Source organism: Rhamphochromis sp. 'chilingali' (assembly GCF_963969265.1).
Source record: "Rhamphochromis sp. 'chilingali' genome assembly, chromosome: 14".
Classification (NCBI taxonomy): domain Eukaryota; kingdom Metazoa; phylum Chordata; class Actinopteri; order Cichliformes; family Cichlidae; genus Rhamphochromis; species Rhamphochromis sp. 'chilingali'.
The window spans coordinates 5,670,055-5,686,705 of NC_137941.1; the positions used below are offsets into that span (position 1 = coordinate 5,670,055).

Genomic DNA, 16,651 nt, shown 5'->3' on the forward strand with positions numbered 1-16,651 from the left:
CTTGGCACAAAGATTCCAGATTTGCCACAGAAAAAAAATGCGGTTTAAATTTGTCATTAGTTAGCTAGCAATGGTTTAGCTTTAAAATAGCAATACAGCAGAGATTAGCATAAAAACAATAAAAAGAAGTTAGCTAAATGTGTTCTTGTAATAGCAAGCTCCTTAAAAAACTGACTTGCTCATTTGATTTTTGGTCAAACTAGCTAGCCAATTTCTTGACAGCATGAAGTTATGAGCAGCCAGCCATGAGTGCAAACAGCAAAGCTAAACGTGAAAATTCGCTGTATACTAGGAGGCAGAAATTTTGGTCTAATAGCAAGTCAGAAACATTTGATTTCAGACAGTGACATCACAGTGAATCTTCTCACCCTTTTTCTAGCATCATCCTCTGTCACACCAACCTGTCCTCCTTCACTAGATCCTGGAACCCCCTCTGAGGTCTTCCTCTTTTCTTCCTGCGTGACAGCTCAATATTAAACTCTCTCCAAGATAGACATGCCAAACCATCTCAACCTTAGTCTCCAAACCCGAGCTGTCACCTGAGCCAATGACCCATGAGTCCATCCTTTTATGAAACTAAGGGATAAAAACAACATTTTCAGAAATGTCAAACAGATCCCATAAACTCACCAGGAAAGTGTTTCTAAGGTCTAGTATGAGTGCCATCTTCCCACACTATTAGTAACCATAGCTATCGCCCCCTGGTGTCTATCAAAAAGAATGCAGGGTTAAGACGCTTTCCTATTGGTTGCACATTTCAGACCCAGAGGCTGCACATACACATCCAACTTTTATTCTATATGGTCAAAACTAGCAACTAGAGATAAGTAAATGCTGATAGGTTAACTTATTTATTTTGCCTTTACTTTGGTGAGTAAAGTCAAATTGCTCACCAAAAGTAAAGCCACTTAACTGGAACACATTAGTAGTGGTAAAGTGATGTATTTATTTAGCAGTACTAACGCTTTGAGCATTTATTAAACTCTACTTCATTACATTATATATATATTTTAAATAATAACAAGTGGTGAAATTTTCTGGCTTGTTTGTATATTTTTTGTCTTGCATGAGCAACCTCTAACGTACATGGCTGCCTCCCCGGGTCTTTCCGGTCGCGTCTTTCCCCTCCTTTTCCATGTATTATTCCACCAAAGAGCTTTGGCGGCTGAGACTGAGTGCTTGTTGACGTCAGCAAACTTATCCAGCAGCTGTAGAGGCGAGCTGAGGAGGAGGAGGAGAGGAGAGGAGAGGAGGGAATGAGCCTGCTGGATGTGGAGCTCGGACCGCGCAGCGCCGGGGATCGTGGACTTGTTTTCTCCGGGACTGCTCGCACTACTTTGTGGTTCCAGTGTAAGTACGGCCGCTCTGCGTTCCGTTTCCCGAGCACCGAGCCTGCTGTTTGGAGTTCACCATCGAGTTTCTCGCCTGTGCTGGGAATGTTTTGTGTATCGTTTGCACTCTTGCGCCTGTGCGATATGCTGTTTGCCACCAAGACGAAGTTGACACAGTTGCGTTGAGCTGTTTATAATATGTTTGTTTGTTTTCTTTAAATCAGAGTTTTGGGAGGAGGCAGGCATCGTTGTTCCCGAATTCATTTCTCCCTTAACTCCTAACGGGAAACTTTGTTGCGCAAGTCCGTGCAAGGTGGACTGAGCTCCGTCGAGTTTGCCTCAAACATTTTCACTCAAAAATCTTTATTCATGATTTTTTTCCGCGTCTTCCGCCACTTTAAAGTTAGTGGTAGTGGATATTTGCTCGTTTCCCCGCATCTCATTGACGCTTTTCAAATAAAAGGAAGAGGGGGAGAAAAAAAAGTCGCTCTCATTTGCATTTGCAGTGACGTTATTTTGGATCATTGTATTTAACATTGGAGGCACACACAGGGGGATACACTTGCAGCTGGGATACACCAATAAATGTCTACTTCAAACATCACATTTTCTGCCATTTCAGACTTCGTCGCTTTCGCTGTGTGCGTGCCTTTGTACTGAGTATGAGGTCGTGTGTGATTGTGTGTAATGCATCGCCTTATTATTTTCTCAGTGAGAAGAGGCACATTGATCTACCTCCATAGTCTGCGAAGGCATATGAAATGGCTTTTAGCTTTCATCATACCCTGCCTAGATAACCATTTCAGCAGAAGATGACAGCAGGGGATTGGCGATGTTAATAACTTTGTAAATAGCTTGCCATTGTGTGCTGCCAGACATCACTGACTTAAGTAGTGGACCCTAATTTGTGGAGAGATCATGTGCCCATTACTATGAGGACTTATAGTGCTGTCTCTGCGCATTCTAGTACTTCTGGTTTCTGCCACATAGTGTTCATTTTATGGCTGAAGAGTCACTGGTTCCCATTGTGGCGAAATAGAGATTTTGGGAAGACTTGTTGAGATCAGCATGATTTCACAAATTTTCAATGTTCAATCTTGAGTCTCGACTCTTGACAGACTCATGGTATAACAGCAGCTGAATGAGCTCTGGGTTATTATTGTTTTTTTTCCTTCTGTGACTGGTAGTAGTTACTAAATAGCATCTGTCAAGCATGTCATATTGTATGCAGTAAAAATCTCTATGAAGTAGCCTTGAGGGTTGTACAAACAGCCATTCGGGGCTGCAGTGTCTCGGCCCGGAGTAAGTCAAGAACAATGTGGGCATCGAGGTCTTAGTAAAATAAAGGTCATGTTAATTAATAAATGACAGCGTCTTACTGGCCTTCAGTAGTCTTGGCATTGGTTGTTTTTGGCAGCCTGTGATTTACTCTGTTAGGGGAACTTTTGCTCTCAGCACAATCATAAAGACTGTTGTTGATATTTTTCAGCAGTGTGATATTGTCTTTTGTGGGTGTGGGGGGGGGGGGGGGGGTAGTTTCATAAAATACAGGGGCTTTAAACTGTATGCTTGATTGATTTTAGAGCCCAATAGTGACTTTGAAACTACTGCTGATATTGGGGGAGGTACAGATTTAAGATGCAATAAAAGTCTTCAACAACATGCCTTAAAAACACATTTGAATGAATATATAACAAACAAAACAACATGAGATATTTTTAAATAGCATATGAGGAGACTACACGGACATCAGAAGGGGTATATTTTTGAGTCCATTTCTGGTCCCTGCAGTTATTCAGTGATTGCTAAACCTTTGAACCCGGAGCTGTTTTTCCCCTCAGTCCTCACTCTCGTTTACAGGCTTTTGGCATAGTCAGTACATGTCCTAGTTAGGCATGTCGTGTGTTGTTATAGTCAAAGACAGACAAGTGCCATTTGTTTTGCATCCCATTGGTACTCTGTATATTGTCAGCAACTAAGGAATAATAACATGCTTTGATTAAATAGTCTAGGAAGTGTTAATTTCTCTCAATTTTTGTGTGTGTTGTGAGCATGTGTGCTGGATGATGCACTTGGGAGTGAAACTGACTTACTGAGATTGCGGTTAAGATAGATAAGCTACTGCTGATAGTACCTCTATTATCTTCATATATTGTAAGTCGTATTCTTTATTGATTCCTGATCAATTATACCTGACTGCATATTTACCTTCAACTGTATTATTATCCGAGACTGAAGACTGCTGTGGAATCAGATAGAAAAAAAGGCTTGCATGTGACTCATGTGTCCAGAAGCTCTACCGTCATGAGTTTGACATTGTGGAGAGTTTGGTCCAAGTTATGCATTGGAACAGGAAATCTTTTCCTTAGTTTCCATTGAAATTGGCTTATTTTAGCTAATTTTATTTTATGTTTTGCTATGAGTTTGATTGCAATAAGTCTCACGAGTTGGAATGGGGTCATGTTTATCTCTTCTTTAAACACCAGTCTGATGCAGGAAGTCTGCTTTGCTGTATTTTTTATTTCATGATTCATCAAATGTTTCAGTTGGTTCAGCAGCCAGACTCTGGCTAGGAAGTCATGTTACTGTAATAGATGTAATATGCAGTTTATCATTGTCTTACCAAAGTTTGCAAGGCCTTCTCTGAAAAAGATGTCCTCTGGATGGGAATATATGATGCTCCAAATCCTGTACATTCCTCTCGCCGTTGAAGGTCTTGATCGTGCTGTGCAGGCTGCCAAATCCAGAGGCTCTAATGTTCTCTAATTGATCTGGATGGTCTCTGTCTTCTTTAGTCCAGAGAATGCAGTGTCCACATTTTCCAAGAAGATTTAAAATTTCCATTAGTCTGACCGCAGAACAGTTTTCCACTTTGCCTCAGTCCATTTTAATTGAACTTTTGTCCAAAGAAGCTGGCTGCATTTCTGGATCTTTACATATGGCTTCTTCGTTGCACACAGAGCACCTGCATTTGTGAGCTGTTTTTACAGAGTGATTACTAGAAATGTTCCTGAGCATATGGCAAAGATTTCCATGACAGAATCATGTCTGTTTTTCATGCAGTGCCACTAGGGCTGCCACAAACGATTATTTTGATAGTCGACTAGTCACCGATTATTTATGCGATTAGTCGACTAATCAGATCATCATCCACTGGACGTAAAACTACAGCTTATTGCACCAGCAGCATCTGCTCTTATATAACTATCATTAGCTTACAGCTTTAAGCTTTTAAGGTGCTAACTAAAAATAAAGACAAGATGATAGTTTATTCAATTTTAATGAAATTTGCAGATTGTTTCGGTGAAGTTTAATAAACTCCTTGCTATCTAAAATATAACAGGACAACGGAGTATATTCTCCAGCATCTCACACTTCTGATAATCAGCTGTCTGCTTGACGTTTATTCAGCTGTGTAAAAACTATAACTTTAATCTCAGACAAACCGATTTACTCAGGAACAAATAAAATACTAACAAAAAAAAAAAAAAAAAGCCAAACAACAACATTTTTAATTTATCTAAGTGACTCATATATATTTAACCTGAGTAGCGAAAGACGGCGGTGGGTTTGAAAACAATTTGCCGGGAGTCCGGTGTTCTCACCGCCCTAGTGACCTAGCCCCCGGCTAGCTATCGAGCTAGTGGGTAACAGACGTCTCCGAAAACGTCGGAGCGCTTTTGAAAATATGTGGTGTCCTGATAAACTGAGCCGATATTTGAGGTTTACACAGCTACATTCTCGCCTGAAAATATGTTAAACGTTTATTTTGTGACCCAGAAAGAATAATAAGAGTAATATTAAAACTAACTAGCTGCCGCCATTGTTGGAAACTGAGCTGGGCCGCGCTATGAATTCTGGGACACAGCTGCTTCTTCTTCTTCTTCTTCGGGGTTTAACGGCAGCTGGCATCCTTGTACATGCAGTGCTGCCATCTTCTGTTTCAGTCCGTTATTACACTCTTAAATCCTGCTACTTATTCCTGCGTCTTTTGGGATCTTACAAAGCTTCAAACGACGCGTCGACTATTAAATCAGTCGTCGACGATTTTGATAGTCGACGTAATCGTGACTAGTCGACAAATCGTGGCAGCCCTAAGTGCCACCTGCAGGCCTGAAGATCAAAGGCATCCAATATGTTCTGCTTCATCTCTAGCGCACAGAGATTTCTCCAGATTCTCTGGAACTTTTAATGATATTATGTACTGTAGATGATGAGATATCTGCACAGTTTTATATGCAGGAACATTATTCTTAAATTGTTTTACAATTTGTAGACAGGTTTTTGCAGATAGATGGGCTCTGGCTATCTTTACTTCAGAGAGGCTCTCTCTAAGATGCTCATTTGAAACCCATTTGCCCATCTTACACTCCCGCTGCCAATTAACCAAATTAGTTGAAAATGTTCCTTCAGCTGTTTCCTTTTTAGTACCACTTACCTTTCCAGCTTTTTGTTGTCCCAACTTTTTTGAGACGTACTGCTGCCATCAAATTCAGAATGAGCTAATACTTTTTATGAACTAGTAAAATGTCTCTGTTTAAACATTTGATATATTTTCTGTGTACTGCTGTGAATACTATATGGGTTTATGAGAAGCGCAAATCATTGCTTTCTGTTTGTATTTGCATTTCACACAGGGTTTTTTATGGAAATAGAGAATCAACCTAATTAGCTTTTAGTTCTGAATAAAATCTAAATGTATCTAAAGCTGATATGATATGAATATATAATATTGAAGTTCTGCTCTATGCACAGTAATTTATATTGCTTCTAAATTAATTAAAACTGTTTATCCTCGGTATTCATTTCGCTCTCTCAGTTCCAGTGGTCTTGTGTGACATCAGTGAGTTCAGACTTGACCAAATTAAATGCAGATGGGAAGTGGGTGGGGGTGTTTTGAATGGAAATTACATGCAAAACATTCAGAGGTTTAAATGCATCTTTGCATTTAATGCTGGCAAGCATTTAACCAAATAGGGTTCAGGTTATCTGTAGCAGAATTTCCACTTGGAAATTGTTTTGTGTATTTGCTGAGCCCAATTGGTCACCCGCTGAGCTGAATCAGAGATATCTTGAGAAGACTTATTATCAGTGTAGGTAGTGGATGACAGCTTAAAGAGCAGCCTTGGATACGCAGGCTGTGCAGGTTGAGCTGGTGTCTCTGCTTGTGTGTGTTCCTGAAGCCTAAAAAGAGCAGAAATGGATAGTTCTTTGATCAACTTGTCCATTCACAGAAAATTAACAATTATGTTGTTATTGTTGATTTATTTTCAGGTAAAATATAGCAAAAAACACAAATGTTTCTTCCTCTCCTTGAATATACAAGGTTTGCTTTGAATTTTTGACAATTCATGATAAAAAAATAATATAAATATATAAAATATAATATAAAAATAATGCTAGATGATGGTCCCATGATTTAATGCTATATGTAATATATTAATATTTTTATTTTTTATTTTTGTGAAAATTAGAAGTGGTGCACAGGTTTTTTTTCTTGAAGTAGCCAAGCAGCAACCATCAACCATTTGTCACACTGACCTCAGCCTCCTTACTGTATGTGTGTTGTCCTCTGGTTTCTCTGTTTAAGACACTTTAAGATGACACATCACTGCAAAATGCAGCACGATATTAACACACTGATTGGCGACCTTGGAGGCTGCATGTCGGAACATTAGGTAGTTGAGTAAAATCTGCATATGCTCCTGTAATGTTGACAGCGCTCGTGCTCGCCACTGTCTGCCTGCCTTCAGAACGTTCAGCAGACACGTCTATCTATCAGTTCACGCTTGCACAGTGACTGATATCATCATTACTATCAGCCTGTGCTCTCAATGCCTCACTGTCGCCAGAAACTCTATTACAACAAGTTCATCATTCCACCTCGAGCAGTTTGCTGTCAGATTGCTGGAAAGCCGAAGTGACTGCAGCCTCATGTGCAGTTGGAAACATCAAACAACTTTTCATCCACTATGACTATTGCAGCTGTTACCTCTGGAATAAAAATGGGGCAGGAAGATTAAGGTTCTTCCTATTACTGACTCAGTTTTCTCAGCCTCGTCGTGCCTTGGTCCAAAACCCTCACCGATGACTCGCCAAAGTCAAGAAAACTGATATTTCAGTCTTGCTTGGCAAAGGTGTCGATGCTCAGAAGTGTCAAAGCCTGTTGTCTCAGCACCTCTGTGATTGAACGAATCTTCTAAGCAGTTCATATACATCTCAATTAATCACAAGCTCTTGCAAAGGAAGCGAGCTGAGCTGAATGAACCTTGAATGGTGCTGCCTGTTTTCCATACATGTGTCAAGTTTCTTTTGTCTCACTTTTCTTGGGTGATACTGGTGTTGTTCCACTTAATAGAGGCTGCCCCGGAGCTAATGGAATCTTTTGTGTTGTTCAAATGATTTGTCATTTTGGGAGCATATTAAGACCTAAAAAGAGAAGAAACAAAGAATGCAGCTAAAGTCCCAAACACTTTAAAAATGGATACTTCAGTGCTTTGATGTGGAAAACAACATGTTTGTTCCACTTTCTGCTGCATAAATTATTTCAGAGGATCCAACATAGTAAGCATTCTCAATAATATAAAGTAGTCCAAAAAGTTATGAAACATCATCTTTAGTCCTTTAAATAAATGTTGAAATTGCATTTCTGATGATAAAATTAAAAATGAGCATATGTTTTTTGTTTTTTTTAAATAAGCCAAAGCAATAATTCAATAGTTTGCATGTTGACCTTTGTAACATTTCAGGATCAGTATAGGATTAAATATCTCGCCTGCCATTACTAATGGACAGATTAAAGTCAGATCAGATAACCAATTAGCCTGGTACTTTTCATGTTTACTTCTTTGAGGCATTTCTTTCAAACTTTCAGAGATCATTATGTTAATAGGATACATTAGTATAACAGTTATAGCTATAAAAAAAAAAAGAAGAAGAAGAAGAAAAACAAGTTAGAAACGGAGCAGTGAAGGTTAGAACAGTAGAGCCTCTTTTGTGCACTCATACAGTGGGCTTTTAAATGACTGTTTCTGGGGAAAAACATTTTGTGTGTCAAATTAAGTTAAATTCTGAGATTTAGTTAATACAGTCATGCTTGCTAGAACAAAATCAGCCAATGGATATTCATGGATATTCTTATAGTGCACAAAATACAGACCCTTAATAGTTTTGTGACTTACTTGGCACACTGTGGTTTTAAAACTAATTAGGTTTGCTTGGATCCATACCAGCGCGTGGTGATATAGAGGTCACTGTCACAGAAATATGTCCAATAAAACAAATCTGCAAAAATAAAATGGGAGATAATAACAAAAGTAGAAAACTCGTATCATGAACGTGTCGTCTCGACACACTGCGGTTGTATATTCTCCCTTAAAAAAACCCCAAATGAGCCAAGGGTAAATAATTCTGCTAAATAAGTGAATGTAACAAGGTGACGGTCCTAATGAAAACTTTCAGCATGATAAATGAACCATCTTATTACTTGTTCTCCTTGGATACCACGTTAAAAACGGTCTTAGGGTAAAATCTTTCCCAATGATGTCCTTTCAGCATTTCATACCTTCAATTGTGCAGCTTTCCAGTTTTCCAGTGCAGTACTTTTCCCAAGGTTGTGAAGGTGTTATAATCTGATGGGGTTTATAAAACACAGCATGAGTGGAACGGTCTCTCTCTCTCTCTATAGAGCTTCACTCTCACAGGTAGTGCTTTGAAAGGTCAGCTGCACATATGGTCAAAATTGAAATATGCTGGGTGGCAATCTGGAGAGTGTGCTGACACTAAGGCAGGCAGCAGAGCAATACTATAGGGAGAAACAAGAGCTCACACCGTGCTTGCCTCTTTTCTATAGAAATGACATACTTGTTCATGGTTGGCATTTAATTTTGAGAGGTAACCCATTAATGGTTAGTACTGTAAGCATTTAGCACTAATCTTTTTAAGTATGATATTGGGTCTACAAAAATATGTGCCATAAGTAATTAAATTCATAAGCTGTTCAGACATGTCCTCTGTGGAAGCTTGGTTTGGAGCCAGATCCTTGGGATTTTACTGTAATTCCCAATTATGTAGTTGAGCTTTTATGATCTATGCTCCCCGACACAAGAAATCACTTTCCATATATTTTTGTTTGGGTTTTTCTGCCAGTGCAGCGAAATGAATGGGCAAACTCATCAGATAGAACATCTAATGCCATAGCAAGCCCAGACCTTGTACATACAAATTCAATCATTCATGTCAGGTACTCTGCAGCAGTGCTGCTATATTAGCTTGAATTTTCATAATCATTTGTATACCACTCTTACATATGATTGGATTTCTGCTAATATTATACATTTCAGCATAATGTTGTTCACCATTAAGTAAGTCAACTGATATTAACCAGTGGCGTGCATAGGTGGTGGATGTGATATCGTTTTGTCGCCTGAACTTGTCCTTCTTACTGGACGCTGTGGTCTCAGTTCTTTAGAACCACCTCAGAAGAGTATAAATATAGAGAAAATATGTTCCAGACCACCTACTGTAAATTTCCTGGAGAGTTTATGTAGATTGAGACCGGAGATTGTTGTGATTTTTCTCAACTAAAAAAAAAAAAAAGAAGAATCTCCATGACAACAGAGGAAAGTCAATCTACGTGCGAAGGTGAAGGCCACAAGACGATTTGATAAATTAATTTTTCCTTTTCTTTCCTTTTTTTAAACAATATCTTTAAATGTGATGTAGAATGTAATTCTCATCAGACCCTGATGTTTTCTGAACTGAATAAATGACAAATAATTAAACGGCTGGTAAGAAAAAATAAAATAATTCCTACCGATAAAATCATTCACCATTTAGCATTTCCATGAATAAGCGTCTGCTCATTATTTTATCAGTTAATTGTTTGTGTAACGCAAGTTTCTAGAGCCAGGGGAGGTTTTTTTTTCTATTTCTTCATCTAGTGATGTGGCAGGGCAAGCAAAAGCGGATATTTATGAACAATATTTAAAAAAGGGAAAAATCAGCAAATCCTTGCACTCGAGAGACAAAAATCTGTATACTTTCTAAATGAAAATAGCAACAACCAAATATACTCAAACAATCAGTCATTTCAGTGATTGATTGTTCCAACTCTTAATATGCATTTAAATTAAATATTTAAAAAGAGCACTTTTATATCCTAAACATGTCACTTGAAAATATTATGAAAAAGAGAGTCTGTGTCTATAATCTCTTGCTGTAGCCTTTTAAACACTGCAATATTAAAAGAGATGAGAAAGGTGAATGAAAAAGTAGAAGAGCTTTTGTATTCATACCCATCTGTTGCCCATTGACATTTAGAGGAAATGTCTTTGCCTGTCTCTGGGATAGGTCAGATTGATCTCACAAGTAAATCACAACTGAGACATGGGAAGCTAATGATGAAAGAAAAATGAGCAGGCGAGCTGATGAGAAGAAAACTCCCGTCAGCCTTATTACATTATTGCTTTCAAACTGTGACTTTAGCCTTCCTCTGATTTGAGGCGAATTACAACCACTGATTTGATTTAATGTGGTCTTCATCTTTGGCGCTGTGTGTGGTTTTGCATGCTGTGTGCATTTTCTGAATCTAGTGCATGACATTGGCAAAGCCAAACCAGCTTGCAAACCTGAAATTAGTCATAACAATTCACACATTTAGTTTTTCATATACTTATCTGTGTCATTACTTTTGTTTGGCTTTTTGCTGTTAACCCATGGCTTGTAAATGTTTTCATGTCATTGCAAGGTTGGAGGCAGCTGAATGTCAGTGAGGACTGCTTATCAAGACTTGGATAAGATTATACATTTTGATTAATAAAAGTCTCTGTGCCATGTAATTTCCTGATAAATGAGCTTCTTCCTTTGTAAGAGATAAGCTAATGGGATGAGAAACATGGCTTCTCACAATTAGCGCATATTGCTATCAAAATTGGATAGTGATGGTAACTATAAATAGACACAACAGACATACAGACTGAATGCTAAAATCTTTTCCATCATTTCTCAGAATTCTGACTTTTTGGACACTTTCTTGCACTTTCGCCCTCACCGTGACAGCTAGCTTATTCACAGGAAATGAGCTTTGGTTCTGTGTGGAAGTCAAACTTCAATGTGTTTGCATGTCTGTGGTCAAGTTCACAACGATAGGGTGGTGTAAAATCTTCCCCATATGCTATATTTGTATTCTTATGGCACTATGCGTGATCAAGCCACTATGGCAGCTTAGTTGAGTCATTATTTAACCATACTGCCGTCAGAATAAGTTATCCACTCAGACACGAAAGCCTCACTTCCATCTTTCAGTTTGTTTAAACATTAAATCTCACTTAAAAAGGATCTGGCAAGTAAATCATTGAAACCTATCATAATGGACCAGAGTGTCTGAAAGACCAACCATGAGTCAGTAATCAGCATATAGTAGAGGAGTGACAGTTGCTCTATCATAAGACGAAAGCTTGGACATTTGTGTGTGTGTGTGTGTGTGTGTGTGTGTGTGTGTGGATAGATAGATCTATCTATATAGAAAGTATACCATCTGCCTGATATAAATGGCAAAGAGGATGTTGAAAGGGCACTGGAAAATACTTAATAATAGCACTGGCACAAATAATAAAATAATAACTTCCCAGTTAAATTACAGTAGAGCAGTCTACTGCTAGGCAGCACGAAACTACCATTTTTTGCTCAAACGACCAAAAAGACTGATGCGCTCCTGCCATGATGAGGATCCTGTCCATTCATCAGTCGATCCACAATTCACAAGAATTACTTTTCCTTCATTATTATTAGTCAGAATTTTATCAAACTTAGAGACAACGATCACCTTATGGGTCTAAGTTCTAAGGACATTTAGTGGCCTGATTTACTTTTTCTTTTTTCTTTTTTTCTTGAGTGTATCTGGTGTCTGTCTACATTCATGCACTACTTTCACAAGATTCTTGCTCCTGATGTGATTAACAATACTGTATTCAAACAATTTACTTACTTTTCAGTGGATTTTCATTCTAATTAATTTGTGCAGTACAGACAGTCAAAGCCATCTTAGTCTTCCTGTACTAAACACATTACAGTAACTTGCATATTGTGATTGATCATGAACCATATAATCTACTGCTTCACTGACATGTCATTGTTTGTTGTGTACATTTATATTTCTCATGTTTCCTATTTATTAAAAAAAACAACCTTCACAGTGAATAGATTTTCAGTCACTTTTAACATTAATTCAGTTTTTAATTCACATGAATTGAGCATTTATTGTTATTACCCAACTGCTTAAAGGGCGGACAAACAGGAAGGGAGTAGCTGTGATGTGGCAACAACTGAGCTCAGAATGCCTGAGAACCTCAGCGACTTGCACTTGCAGTGATAAGCAAAACCGTGTTAGCAGTGCAAAGTGGGTGCTGAGTTACCTTCATCCCGAGGAAGAGAAATTGAGGGGGCTACAAGGGGTCAGAGTTAAATAGACCCTTATGATGATATGCTATATACATTAGGGCCTTGCTTCATCATACCCTACCCCTAGCATCCTCCTCTGTTACACCAACAATCTACACGTCCTCCCTCGGTTCATTGATTAACCTCCTCTGTGGTCTGTATCGCTCTTCTGCACACGTTCTACTTTGTCTCCAAACCGCTCACAGCTTCAGCCGTCCCTCTGATGTACTCATTTCTGATCCTGTCAATTCTGTGTTTTTTTTGGGGGGGGTTTTTGGTTTTTTTTTTTCTCAGTGCCTTTGTTTCCAAACCCTACATCACATCAGGTCTCACTACCATCGTGTAAACATCACTCTTGCTGTCCTTCTGTCAAAAACTAATTAAAATAAAACAGCAGAACACTTCTAAAGCAATGATTTACAATTTACAATTGATTTACAATGGTCAAGTATATTCATAAATAATGTGACTTTTTCTGCTCGTCGCACAAATTGTGGCCCTCCACGGGAGCTTGGCCAAGCACGCACAGTTTTGCCCTTTATTAAGCATTGCATTCTCTTTAACATGTGGTAATCAGGCATCTGGTTTGCTGACTACATTCATCTTTCAGAAGTCTAACAAAAGCGTCGCTGTGCTTTGAAGCTGTCTTTCACCAAACGGTAATTTCAGTTTTCTGTCTTGCTTTGCTGAGCTGTTTGAAAGCCACTGAAATCTGTTGCTGTTTGTGACAGGATTAGAAAACCAGTTTTGTTTCTTCTCAAACTAGACATTGAACCGAGCTGAGTCTTTGGGATGGCTGGTAACAGTGGTCAGTTACTAGTTATTCAGTTCAGCAAGATCAACATGTTTATTGTCAACTGTAAAAACTCCTGTCTTCTGACCAAAGACAGTAAGTTAGATGAAGATTTACAGCTGACTTAAAATTTATTTCATACAAAAATTATACGGTTACTAGGGCTGCCACGATTAGTCGACTAGTCACGATTACGTCGACTATCTAAATCGTCGACGACTAATTTAATAGTCAATGCGTCGTTTGAAGCTTTGTAAGATCCCAACAGACGCAGGAATAAGTAATAGGATTTAACAGTGTAATAACGGACTGAAACAGAAGATGGCAGCACTTCATGTACAAGGATGCCAGCTGCCGTTAAACCTCGAAGAAGAAGAAACTGTGTCCCAGAATTCATAGCGCGGCCCATCCCGGCCCTGCTCAGTTTCCAACAATGGCGGCAGCTATTTAGTTTTAATATTACTCTTATTATTCTTTCTGGGTCACAAAATAAACGTTTAACATATTTTCAGGCGAGAATGTAGCTGTGTAAACCTCAAATATCTGCTCAGTTTATCAGGACACCACATATTTTCAAAAGCGCTCTGACGTTTTCGGAGACACCTGTTACCCACCAGCTCGATAGCTAGCTGGGGTTCAAGGCTCACTAGAGCCGTGAGAACACCGGACTCCCTGCAAATCGTTTTCAAACCCACCGCCGTCTTTCGCTACTCAGGTTAAACATGATATATAAGTCATTTAGATAACTTAAAAATGTTATTGTTTGTCTTTTTTTCAGTATTTTATTTGTTCCTGAGTAAATCGGTTTGGCTGAAATTAAAGTTATAGTTTTTACACAGATGAATAAACGTCAAGCAGACAACTAATTATCAGAAGTGTGAGATGCTCGAGAATATACTCTGATGTCCTGTTATATTTTAGATAGCAAGGAGCAGATGGCTGAGTTTATTAAACTTCACCGAAACAATCTGCAAATTTCATTTAAATTCAATAAACGATCATCTTATCTTTATTTTTAGTTAGCACAGACCTTAAACACTTAAAGCTGTAAGCTAATGATAGTTATATAAGAGCAGATGCATGCTGGTGCAATAAGCTGTACGTTTTACATCCAATGGATGCATTGGATGTAAAAATTGTCATTTGTACCTAGTGCTATTATCTTAATTAACAACACTAAATTGTAAGTGTTGTTGCCATTGCACATTGCACTTTTTTCGATGGAATATCTAGGTTGTTTTATCAGGCTTATATTATATTATAGTATTTTTTTAATGAGTGTACGTGATGTGTTGGTTGTATGTTTGTTGTTTGTTTTGACATACTGCGAATCAATTTCCCATCAGGGACAATAAAGTTACCATTGACCATTGATCTGATTAGTCGACTAATCGCAAAAATAATCGGTGACTAGTCGACTATCAAAATAATCGTTTGTGGCAGCCCTAACGGTTACATTGCTGTTTTATCCTTGAGGACTTGAGCACATAGCTTCGATAGCTTTTATTTAATTTTTGACAAATCAGAACCCTCCATGTTTTGCCCTGGTTCTCATCTTTATTCACATTTAGTGAAAAGCAGTGTCGGGAATAAAAAGTCTACATTACATCATACCCTCATAGATACTATTCAGCGTTTGTGGAGCTGACAAGCAGCATTTAGAGGTAATGGTTTTGAGCAAATCAGACAGGGAGACGAACTTAACGCCGTCACCATTGGTGTTCCAATTTGGCTGATGCTTTATAATGGATGTCCTCCTGATCCAACACCTCCAAAGAAATCACTTGCATGCTGGTGTCCAAGGTGTCCACAGTTAATTCAGAAAGTCATCCCGTTGTGGGCGAAAACAGACGCCTTTTTATGGCTCTTTTATTTCCTGATGAGTAGCGTTAATTTCACAGGGCAAAGCGCTCTTTCCAGCTGGCATTTTTTATGCACTCGAGACAACACAACTGCATTATCCTCCTTTTGATAATGAATTGGCAAGATTTATGTGTGTTTTATTGGTATTGTTTCACGTTTTAGTTAGGAGGCTGATTTCTCTGTTCATTGCCTGAGTAGAGCGCATATCTCATCCTCACAGACCCGAATGCCTATTTATGCGTTGTAGATGTTTTGCCAAGGCTGCAGTCTGGAGTAAATTGCTTCTCAAGTCCGTTATTTATTTTCTTCTACACTATCAGCCTGGAAGCTTCTTCCATAAAGATCATTCACATTAAAACTAATTAGATTTATTTGGGCTCATTAAATTGCAGCCTCCCTGTGCAAACACATCGAGGATTTCAGTGTTTTTCTATGGCTGTTGTCTGTGCTCGAACTTGACTACAACATAACACCTCTTTATGACTTCGATGCATTAGCCGCCGTCTCAGTTAAGCTACTTTGCAGTGTTGTGGTTTGTTTGCAAAAACTGTAATGAAACCACAAAATTAAACCACATAATTATTACTTTTCATTATCAGATTGATGTAATGGTGTCGTTTGAACACAGAACAGCATTTGCCTTTCATGTTGGAATGAACTTGTTTAGTACTTTTTCTTTCTTTTTTCTTCACTTTGATGAATAGAAACCGAGGAAGAAGAACGATCCTTGGAGTATGCCTTCCTGTGTATTTTGATGAAATCTAGTATCTTAGTATTTGTTCTACTACATTCATCCGTCCATTTTCCATTTCAGCGTAGACGAGGTTAACACTAGGCGAGAGACCCTTGACAAGGTTTTCCTTTTTTCATCCAAATCTTTTTTTCCAGATTTGGACACAGAAACATTGAATTGTTAACTAATCATATTTTGTGACTTGTTGTGTGTTGAACTTTAAGTCAGACAACATGACCTCTCAATAAGGGGAAGGTAACCCTGCCAAAAAATTACATAATGCCCTTTTGCAGCAGAATCCAAAAAGTATCCAGAAATAAGTGAGACCTGCTGATGTGTAGTGAATGCCGTGAACATTTTTGATAGTATTGCAACTAATGGTTTCTCAGTTCATGAGTAGTATAAAGGTTTGGCTGTTAAGGAACAATGCAAACAATAGGAGAGGTTTTCCAGCTTGATCCCCAAGGGTGCGATGGCCTTTCTAAGATTATC

The 16,651-nt window shown here is 38.5% G+C and overlaps 1 protein-coding gene across 3 annotated transcripts in view; it reads left to right on the plus strand.

Annotated features, from left to right (window-relative positions):
• Positions 1 to 1,165: 1,165 nt before the first annotated feature.
• The window catches only part of gulp1a (GULP PTB domain containing engulfment adaptor 1a), a 94,110-nt gene continuing 78,624 nt past the window's right edge, over positions 1,166 to 16,651 (plus strand). The window contains exon 1 of one of the 3 annotated variants that reach the window (XM_080902427.1): positions 1,166 to 1,350. In XM_080902427.1, the coding sequence (XP_080758553.1) occupies positions 1,257 to 1,350 (94 nt within the window). In that variant the 5' untranslated portion in view covers positions 1,166 to 1,256. The remainder of the gene's footprint in view (positions 1,351 to 16,651) is intronic. The other 2 variants (XM_080902432.1, XM_080902428.1) reach the window with 2 other exon arrangements.